The sequence below is a fragment of the Hyaloscypha bicolor genome (assembly GCF_002865645.1).
Source record: "Hyaloscypha bicolor E unplaced genomic scaffold K444scaffold_173, whole genome shotgun sequence".
Lineage (NCBI taxonomy): Eukaryota > Fungi > Ascomycota > Leotiomycetes > Helotiales > Hyaloscyphaceae > Hyaloscypha > Hyaloscypha bicolor.
In genome coordinates, this window is record NW_020194675.1 from 143,450 (window position 1) to 154,805 (window position 11,356).

Here is an 11,356-nt window from a genome sequence, read left to right on the forward strand (position 1 = left end):
TATTAGATTAGATTAGATTAGATTATAGTAATATTCTATAATTCCGACAGAGTTATAAGCTAAATAAATTTCTTACTAGTAAACTGCTTTCTGGTATTTATTATAATCTAATTAAAAGAGCCTAAATAGTTATTAATCTAGTATTACTTAAATATATTTCAGGTATATATTATACTAATATTCTAGAGCTATTAGCTAGCTTAATATTAAGTGCCTTTATTAATAATATAAAGTATAGGCTTATTAGAAATATAGAAAATATTAATAATAATAAAGTAATTAAAGCTAATATTATTTCTTAGATTAAACTTAAATTATCTAAGTAATTAGTTATATTTCTGGTATTATTTATAATACTTTATAAGATATTTAAGGGCTTTTATATTAATATTATAACCTGCTTATTCTAGTATATTTTAGAGCTTACTAATAAATAGATAATTAAAATAATAATATAGATATTATAATTTGATTTCTATAAGAAAGCAAGAATTATAAGTAAAGAATTCGGAAATAAAGCCTTATAGTATAGTATTCTAAAGCAAGAAAAAATATCCGAAATATTATATTATAGATATATATTTTCTAATAAAAGTAATAAGATAATTAGTAAGATTATTAAAGTAGACCCTTAGCTTATTTATATTAGCTAAGCTAAATAAAAATAGAGTTTTTAAAGATATAATATAGAATTATACTTATCTAATTAGTATATTTATTATTATAGATCTAATAAAAGATATAGATCTAATACTAAACTAGATATTAACTTAATCTTTAGTGGTTTTATTAAGTTTAATACTATTATTAGTTTACTAGAGAGCTTGAAATTAGTTAGAACTAGTAATTAAGTATCTAGAGACTCTAGTATTAATTATAATTTTATAAAAGTAGTAAGTATTATATCTTAATATACTATTAATTATAAAAGTCTAGGTATTTTCTATTAAGAGTTTAATAGATTTTAAGGTATAGTTTTTGCCTATTATCTAATATATAAGGAAAAAAGAAGTAAGGTTATTTATAAGAATATTAGCTATAATTATTAGTAAAGTAGGAATAATAGAAATAGCTAAAAAGCTTTTAACTAAAGTAAAATAGAAATTTGGGTAGTATTTCTTTTCTTTATTTGTTTTTGCTAATAAAGCCTTAAAAGTATTATTTACTAGTTTATTCTTATTATTCTTATTACTTTCTTTATCTTTAGCTTTAGTAATATACTATATATAAATATTACTAAAGTATTTATTAAAATTGCAGGTATTTTGGGATCTAAATTAATAAATATTTCTATTTCTAAATCAAGCCTTTTTAGTCTCTTATTTTTCTAGTATATATTTCTATAATTAGTATTTGGGTTTCTTATATATAAAATATAACTTCGGGATATAATTATTATAATTACGGGGCTTAAAGTAGTTATTACGGGTTCTAAAGTTATAGCTAGGTCCGTATTAATAATTTCTGGAAAAATAATAGCTTAAAGAGTTCTAAGAATAGTATTATTAATTAGTAAAAAAGGTTTCGGGATTAGCTTATTATTTGCTCTTATATATAGTAATAGATAACTAGAGCTTATTAATAAGCTAGCCGAGATTTATAAGAGAATCTAAGATTATATATTTATATATCCGGAAGCCTTAATAAGAGATAATAATTTTATTATAAAGGAATTTAGTATTTTATAAGTTAAGTATAAGACTATATTATAATTAATATAGTTTATTAATTAGTAATTAAATAGTCTTAAATATTATCTTTTCCGGAAATTTAGCTATTATAAAAGCTAATATAGTAGTATTTTACTTATCTAAATTTTAATATTTAAATCCAGAGCCTTTAAAAAAGCTATAAATATTAATATAAGCCTCTTTATATATATATTAAAAAAGCTAGTTATTATAAAAATAGTCTTAAGCTAGTTTCTTTAGTATAATAGGAAAAGCTCGTATTAGTATCTCTTATAAAAGCTTTATATATTAGTAAATATTAAGGAAAATAGTAAGTTTATAATTAAAATTATTATTAGATTTATTATATTTTTATTCTTTAGTATAGATCTTAGTAATTTCTCTAATAAGTCTTATAATTAAAGAAAATTAGGGGTTATTTAAATATAATTATAATAATAATAATAATAAGATTAGTAAGAATATATTATTTATTTCTAAAGCTTCTATACTAGTATATAAATCTAGTAAAGATATAGAATATAGTAATAAAGAAAATAATAATATAGAAATATTAAAAATAATAGGTTCTAGATACTTATTCTTTATAAGAATAATAAAGCCTAATAGGATTAGTTTCTTAATAAGGTCTGGTTTAATTACTAATATATTCTTATTTAATTATATATATATATATATTTTTTTTTAATAATAATATATAAAGTATTTATAATAGTATTAGTATTACTATACTAAAGAGTCTTATATAAATATAGTATTTCCGGGAGTTTAAATTTATTAAAGTTCTCTTAATAAATAAAATTCTTAAAGTTATATCTAAATAGCTCTTAAAGATTATTATTAACTATTTTATAAAGAATATATTAAAATAGCTTAGTATTTAAGAACTTAGTTATTTTATTTACTTTAATAAGTTTAGATTAATTTTATATCTTTACTTTCTTACTAATTTCTTATAATTATTATTATATATAAAGTAATCAGATTAGATAGATCTAATAAAGAAATCGTTTATTATAGTATATTTTATTATTATATATTTTATAGACTTATATCTAGTTTAAGGTATAATAGTTTATAAGAAAAGTAGATTTATAAAGAGAAAAATAGTTTATAAAATAAGTAATTTATAAAAGATATTATATTCGAGATAAAAATTTCGTTTATAATAAGAAATTTAGGAAGTAAAATTTAAGAAGTAAAATATTAAGATTCCGGAAGAACTTAATAGTTCTAAAGCTTAAGAGCCCCAGGGATTTAAAAGAAGGTAGTTTTTAAAAGAGTTTTATAGGAGTTAAATAAGAATAAAGTAAGATAGCTAAAATAGCTAATTATTTTAGTACTTAGTAAGATTAAGTATTCTTCTTACCTATATAACCAAATTATAGGTAATAGGACTAATAGATATTTTCTTCTTTAATATAGTATAATTAGACCTTAGTAAGATTAAGTATTTTTCCTGCTTATATAACTAAATTATAGGTAATAGAATTAATAATTATTTTCTCTTTAACTAGAATAATAGCTTTGCCCCTAAATAACTAAATCTTAGGTAAGTATAGCTTAATTCTTCCTGATTTATATATATAAATAGACCTTATTCTAATCTAAATATAAACTAATTAATATTAGTTTACTAGTAATATATAATATTATTATATAGATATAAAAGTACTATTTATATAAGATTAGTAAAGTTATTATTTAGAAGTAGGAATTATAATATTATAGTATTAATATATAATCCCTAAATTTACTAAGCCTAAAAGGGTCTAATTTACTAGTCGAGTTATTAATAAGATACGAGATTATATAACTATATCCCGTATCTTATATCTTATTACCTATATCCCATTACTTATATTTCATATTTCGTAATTATATATGTAATTCTTAAAGAAATAGCTATACTAATAAATAGATTTATAAGTTATTTAATATTATTTAAAGTTAGTAAAAGATAAAGCAAATATATATTTTAAATTAAAAATATCTTGAATTTATAAGCCAGAATTAATTTAATAATAATATAAGAAGAGATAAAACTAATATAAGCTTTATTTATAATAATTAGAAGCTTAGAAAAAGAGCTCTAAAAAGGTATTAAAGAAAAGTAATATAGTAAAAGGCTTTAATATTAGTAAAAAGGCAAGTATTATATAAGTATTTCCTGAAATTTAGTAATTTAGGAAAATAATATATACTAAGCCTATTTAAATTAGAAATTAATACAGCTTTTTAAAACCTATATATTAAATAATTTTTACTATTTTAAAGCTTTCTAATTAGATAAAACAAGTAAAATATAATATTTATATCTTTTTAAGAATTATATTATAATAAAAATTACTAATTTAGGGCTAGTATAATTACTTTACTTAATTAGAATTTATATACTTATATTCTAAAGCTTTATATTTTACTTAAGCTCTTTTCTAATTAGTTCTTAATAAACTCTTTTATTATTAATATAACTTCTTACTTTATAATCTTTATATATATTAGTATATTATTTTTATAATTCTTAATTATTTCTTTAATTATTTAGAACTTTTCTTTTAATAAGATAATAGACTAAAATATAAAATAAAAATAATACTAGTACTTATAACTTCTTTAGAAGTCAAGCTAATTTTCTAGTTACTTTTCTTTTTAGATCTTTTACTAATTAAGAATATTTAAAACTATTTAAAAGATATTTTATAAGAAATAAATCCTGAGATATATTATAATTTAAGGAAGCTAAAAGAAGCTGTTTTAAGAGCCTGGAATACAATTATAATTATAGAAATTAGAATAAGAATAAGAATAATATACTAGTATTATTTAGATATAATTATAGCTAATAAAATAGAAATAAAGTAATAAAATATTCTAAATGCCTTTAATTTTATAATTTGCTATTATGAAGTAATTTTTAAAGTAATATAGTAGTAATAAATTTATATTTATAATTCTTATATAGAAGTATATAATTAAGTAATTACTTATATAATTCTTTAATAATTAGGATATAGGAAGAATATAAGCCGGTGCTTAGCGTGTCTATTACCTGACTGTCTGTTATAGTTACTATTGCTTAGTTCCCGTTTTTAAGCGAATCGCACCAAAAGTTAATGGGAATACTAACTTATTTTGGCCCGATTTTGGTAGGCAACTATATAAAATAATTAGAGAATAGAGTATTTCGAACAATTCTAATTAATCTACCTCTTCGGAATTAAATTTAATAGTAATATGTTAAAGTTTAGTAAGGGTAAAGTGAGGGGTCGCGAGATTAAGCGAAAATTAGGCGTAAAAGCACAATTTAACCCTCTTTCTCAAGTTTGCTCCTTAATTAGTCTATAAATACAACTTATAAATAATATATAAAGAGACAAAAATACAAGGAATGTTCGAATTAATAAGATCCTAATTAGGCGTTATGTTCTATTAATGTCTTTACCGTAAAACTCGGAAGTGAATTTAGGTGACTTTTGGTGCAATTCGTGTAAAAAACGGGAACTAAGCGACTAGTACTGTACCTGACATGATATTTTAATAGAGAGCACGTGAATTTCGACAAAATCACTGCCGTTACAAGGCACTTCCTTAATAGAGCTGCCTAGCTAACCCCCACTGGACGTCTCGCCACTTTACAGTTTCTCGAAAAAGCTTTTTACCTTATTTGCTTTAACGAATATTTACAAGGAATATTTAGTGTCGAAGGTTAAACTTCTTGCCAATATCTTACTTTGGAGACACGAGGCCCTCAGAACACTGCCGACTTTAATAGAATCACGCGACGTAGGTGCTCAAGCGGATAAATTCCACTCTACCATAACCGAAGGAGTTACCTTATTCGGAGCCTGGGCACGGTTAGAAATAATGTTCGCGACTAAATCAATAATTTTAATAGATAGTGCCGTGTCCATCACCAGTGCATCCTGTCACTCCATTTCCCCGTCGTCCGTCCATGAACCCGAAAATAAAACAACTCCATATCTTCCTTCCTGCTATGAGGAGAATCACTTTTATATCACCAGTGTGTCCCATCACTCCATTTCCCAGTCGTCCGTCCATGCCACAACGTTACTCCAAAATCAAACAACTCCATATCATCCCTGTCCGTAAACTCTCTTTGCCCTATCATGTCCACCATCTCAGATTCCCACTTCTTGCGCTCGTCTTTCGCCTGTCCGCACAAGCGCGAAGCCTCTGATGGTCTCCCTTGCGCGCGGAGCACAACCGCAAGTCTGAATCTTGTCCTCGCCAGGTCTTCCTCCCGCCATTGGAGCGTGATGCAACTTAGCTCCAGAATTTGCCTTAGGTTATGTCTAAGAAGCAATGTACGGTAAGGACGTGGTTGAGACATTACTGGTTGTGGAATGATAGGACTTACTCGGCGCTTTCAAGGTCATTTGAGTTCTGATAGCAGACTGCTACTTGGTATTGGCTTGCGAGACTGTCGTGGTGAGCTGGCCCTCGTAGATGGATGCGCGCTTCGTGCACTTTCTTGTGCAGCTGTAATGCCTCCGCAATACCACCAATAGTGAAAGCTGCCATCGCTGCGGAAAACATAGCCGCGAGTGTGAGAGGATTTTCGAGGCCCACCGAGTCGGAAGCCAGTTTTAAGGACCGCTGTGTCAATTCTTGCGCCTTGGTTTTGTTCTGTGTGGGTGCGACTACCCACAACTGGCAAGCGTATAGTTGTGCCGTTCGAGCTGGGAGAGCCTTTTCACCACCGGCTTGTTCGTACCATTCTAATGCCTTGTCGAACAACTCACCAGCTTCTTCCAATAGCTCCATTTGTGAATGAGCGCAGCCTTTGTCAACAAAAACCCGGCCGAACTTGATGACGTCTGTTTCGGTGTATTGATCCCTGGGAAGTCCATCAACCTGTGCGCTTCGCAACTCTAGCTCTCTGGCAGTCAATTTTAGTGCATTTCTCCTGCCTGCAATTCCCATGAACTGATTATAAACTTGAAGGTTACTTAAGCAGCCATCGAGCACGTTTCCGGCTGCAAGAGGCTCCGTTTCGAGGAGCGAGTTGCAGGTAGCCACCGCGGTCTCTAGTAGCGATACAGCATCCGGTTGGTAACCGTTATTCATGAGATAAGATCCAGCATCACGGAGAATGGTTGTAAACTCGAGATTGTCGCTTATCTTGGGGTTTGACTGGGCGAAAGCCTCCTCGAGGCTGATGACTTGCGGCAGATACTTTTCGTATATTGCCCACTTGCTTGGGTCTCCTCTTTTTGCTGGGTCCAGACGGGGGAATGGGTTTCGCACTATTTTAACGACTTCGGTGAAGACGAGTTGTCGGGTATCGATGTCTCTGTCGAGTTTGTGCAAGATGCTGCGCTGCAATGCACGATGGGTTCTAAGACTTAGTCCAATGGGAGTTTCGTCTCGCTCAATCAGATGTCTCTCTCGAAGTATCCTCACCGCCTCATTGAACCTAAAAAGGGGGTAAGTCCCAAAACACGAGTGTGATTTTCTATCTCGAGTTGCTTACCGGTGTATATCCCAATGCTGTGGCGTGGAGTCATTGTCGTTTCCTATGAATAAGTCCTGTGGTATGCCGTCTGGATTGAGAAATGCAACTTGATACAAAAGTTCTTTAGAGTCGCTGGATAGCCTTAGCCACGCCAAATCCCATACCGTGGCCAAAGTATGCTGATATGCACTTGTAGATGCAACATTCTCGACAGTCCAGATTTGACTCGAGTGAAAACGGTCTTTTAGACTGTGAGAAATCTGATCGATCGAGCATTGAGACCTGGCTACATAGCCTGCAAAGTGAGAAATGGCCAATGGAAAACCTCCGAGGCTCGCGGAGAGACCTTCGGATGCTTCTTGCTCTGAGCCACCGCGCCGCAAATAACGTTGAATCAGTGTGCAACCCTCCTTGGGTGACATTGGTTGCAGGAGGATTTCGTTACCTGTCATTTGGATGAAATCCGGATTCTGGGAGGTGAGTATGATCGCTCCTCGAACACCACTCGGCCAGAATTTCCCTATCATAGAAGCATCCTCGGCATTGTCGAACACTAATAGCCACGGGTCGGCTATAGATTGTTAATTGATGTCCCAGACGCCTTCAACTTACTTACTTGTTGATTGAAGCCAATCTAAACCCGCGCGAACCTTTTGATCAACATTAGCCACTTCTTGACCAAGACCAAGAGTCTTGACCAAAGCCAGGAGCGATTCCAACAGGGTGGCATTTGCCTGCGCATGGAGCCAGAATATATGGGAATAGCAACTTCGGTATTTATAAGTATACTCCAGTGCAGTTTCCGTTTTACCCATCCCCCCAATTCCATGAATAACGCATGCCCTGCGGGATCCTTGATCAACATCTGACTCTTCAAAAGGCGGCTGTAGTAGCGAGTGGAGTTGTGACAGAACGTCTTCTCTTCCTGTAAACATCACGTTACGAGCGGCGTTTACGGTTGATATGGGGTCATGGTGAGTTGTTGTGGGAGATAACGAGCCGAATCTCATGACAACCTCACGATGTCTCGCAGCCTGCACCTGGACATTCGCTAAACGCACTTCATCCTCAAAGTTGGCCCGTGAAGCATCCAAACGCTCGCGTGTCTGGTCGAATTTTTTGCCTACTTCAGACCACTGGGAGTGGACGACAGCATCTGAAAATAGTCAGGAATTAGACCGAAAGAGTTTGCAATTGACTTACAGCATTTGTTCGACCGCAAAAATTTGATCACGGCAAATGAAAAGTCCATATAAACCTCGTAGACTTCTCGAAGGGCTCTGTGGAGATTCGGCGTGTGTAGAATCTCAACATATGCGTGGAACCTGGGGAGCGACCTGGATAGATCGCGGAGCATTCTACTTGTGTCCTCAAACTTACTAGCGAGCCTCATGACATTCTGTTACACTGTTAGAGACACGCTTGTATAGCAGGGCTAGGAAAAGTACCTGTAATACTATCTGAAGACTACCCCAGACGAGGCTAGCAACCATTGAAGATTGGACCATTGTTGAAATTGCTTGTGTGAATGGCTTCATAGAGTCAAGGATCGACTTGACAGTAGTAAGTCTCCTGGAGAACCCATTACTTTCGTAGTACTCCGTCAGAGCCTGCAGCGAGCTTTCATATGTGGATGTATTCGGAAACTCTTGATAGAACGGGTCCTCGCTGGTTTTGGAGTAGAAAAGCTTCTCCTGTACAATCAAATTCCAGAATTCTTCCTGTATATTCTGCCCCTCGTCTTTGAGGAGGTTGAACTTCTCAAGTTCTGAATTTTTCAAGGCAAACCTTTCTTCTGGGTCGGTGGTATCCAGAGCAGCGACATTTTCATCGCGATTTTGGAGGAAGCAGCAATATTCTGAAATCATGGCGGATGGATTCCAATAGCCTCGCTGTCGCTCAACTCGCAGCTTTGGCAAGAGGGGCAGCTCTCCATTTAAAGCTGAATGAAGCGAGGCTGGACGGCCCCAAGGCAGCCTTACAGGTGTACCAGCAGGCTTTTGTTCCATGACTGCGGCTGATCTGCGAAGTCTCGCAAGGCGGGAGAAGTGAAATGGGGACCCCTGGAGTGTTGGCTATTCTTCGCGAAGGCATCCGCACCGTGATTTGCTGTGGTGGTAAGACGTGGAGAGTGTGATGGTGACCCTAGGGTATTGACTGCTCCTCAAGAAGGGAGCCCCACCGTGATCTATGGTGGTTGATCTAATTTCGATCGACTCTCTTCGCTGTGTCCGTCCGTCCGCAATATCGCGGCGTTGGACGCGATTATCATGGAAAGAGGTGGGGGTGCCAGTGGCCGGGTGCAAAAGCAGCGTTCGGTGTGTGAGAAGTTATTAGTGAGGGGCTAGGATCGAGGTTGGAACCAAGTGGCGTTGCGTGCATGCTCCATTTACCCGACCAATCTCCTCTCGCTTTCATTCGCACGTGGCATACGCCCTCGTTTGGTGTTGGTCGGCGTTTTGCGCGGAGTTTTCAAGAAGTGAGGTGGAACGGTAACACACGATTGCGACATATTGATCGCATGTCCTAGAGAAGGTCTTTCTAGCTTGGTTGCACCTCGGGACAGCTCTATTGATATATGAGCATTGCCGACTTATTGGCGGACATTTGAACCATTACAAAACTTAAGTTGGACCTAAAAAATGCCCACAAAGACCACCGAAGACGTTGTTGCCCCAATAAGGTTCATAATATGGCAACAGCTGTACAACACAGAGAAACCGTTTCAAATTTTTATACAGCCCCCAAAAGATGCCAAAGATCAACGAACCAACAATCTAGTTTTCGTCGAACACGAGACAACGATCCGTGATATCAGGGGCAGTGAGGAAGACTTCAACCTGGACCATCATGGATTCCAATTCTGCAACAGCAAATCCAAGTTCGAGGATTTTGAGAACATGAAAGCTGTTGAACAAGAGTATTTGCCAGAGATTAAACGTCTCATAGAATCGGAAGTAAAAGGTGCCGATAGAGTTCATTTTTTTGACTGGCGGGTATGTATGGTCGCCAAAGTTTTGCAGAAAAGGGTGAATTTTTGACACAGAGCGTGTTTAGCTCAGACGCAGCTCTCCGATACCAGCAGGCACAGTGGTTGATTTATGTAAGCCTACTGACTGGCTACGACCATCTATCCATGCTCACGTTGGTAAGTATTTGGGAATCCACAATGAACCGTTTCCACAACTGATGCTCCAGATAATTCGCCCTCTGCCATCCTCAATCGTATCATGACAGAATTACCCGACGAGGCGGAACTTCTACTCCAAGGCAGACTTCAAGTCATCAAGTGAGGAACTTCTTAAGTCCACTTCCCACTCTTCTTGAAACTAACAATGCAAGTGTTTGGAAGCCACTTCATAATCCTGTAGAAGATTGGCCACTAGCAGTCGCGGACGGAAGTACCATCTCATTAGATGATCTGATTGATACTGATCACGTTCGGCGCTATTATGCCGGCTCCGTTTTGAATCTGATGCACCGCCCAGATTATAAATGGTACTATTTGAGTCAGCAGAATAAGGACGAAGTATTGTTTATCAAAAACTTTGACTCGGATGATTCGGTTAAGGCAAGGTGTGAGTTTCTGCCGTAGAGGCTTGCTGGTCTGTTGGTAGCTGACGAGGAATAGTCTCTCCACATGTTGCGTTCGAGAACCCTAACGCAGATCCAAGCGCACCTGAAAGGAAAAGTATCGAGATAAGGGCACTTGTATTCACACATCCTCAGGATGACTAATTGGCACTTCCGCAATTCACGGCCCAATTCGAATATCTTGAACGGCAACTATCTCCTACACAATATCCTTTCGTCTTAAGCTATGGCGCATCTTCAGTACTCTCGCTCAACTATATCAGCAGAAGCATTGCATCCTCACGTCCCAGCCTCACCACTATGCTGCACCTCATCATCTGCTCTCATCACTATAAGATCCTTCACGCCCTTTCTGGGATCAATCGTATTCCCAAACGTTTGTTTCCAAGGTTGAATGCGGCTTTCAGTCGCGACACTATGCCTCGTTGCTTCAATCCAACCTATACCCTTGCTATTACTTGATTGATCGTTCCGAACTGTGCTGGAGTTGGTATCAGGAGGTTTAGACTCGGTGGTTGTGTCTTGCGCCATTGTAATCGAATGTGGAGAGATTTGGGTGCTTGAGGAAGTCACACTAGAATATGATCAGCAC

The 11,356-nt window shown here is 34.7% G+C and overlaps 2 protein-coding genes across 2 annotated transcripts; one reads left to right on the forward strand and one right to left on the reverse strand.

The window, feature by feature from the left end:
- Positions 1-5,709: 5,709 nt before the first annotated feature.
- K444DRAFT_636194 (pfs domain-containing protein) lies at positions 5,710-9,038 on the reverse strand (the record flags this gene model as incomplete). Its single annotated transcript, XM_024883966.1, has 6 exons — positions 5,710-6,007; positions 6,073-7,131; positions 7,189-7,741; positions 7,787-8,326; positions 8,374-8,569; positions 8,619-9,038. 6 exons carry the CDS (start codon positions 9,036-9,038, stop codon positions 5,710-5,712), a joined length of 3,066 nt encoding a protein of 1,021 aa, XP_024729428.1.
- Positions 9,039-9,698: 660 nt separating this feature from the next.
- Positions 9,699-10,938, forward strand: K444DRAFT_218497 (uncharacterized protein). Its single transcript, XM_024871135.1, has 5 exons — positions 9,699-10,166; positions 10,228-10,318; positions 10,369-10,459; positions 10,513-10,746; positions 10,802-10,938. The coding sequence occupies exons 1-5, from the start codon at positions 9,813-9,815 to the stop codon at positions 10,830-10,832; spliced, it is 801 nt and encodes a 266-aa protein (XP_024729429.1). The 5' UTR covers positions 9,699-9,812; the 3' UTR covers positions 10,833-10,938.
- The last annotated feature ends 418 nt before the right edge of the window (positions 10,939-11,356 follow it).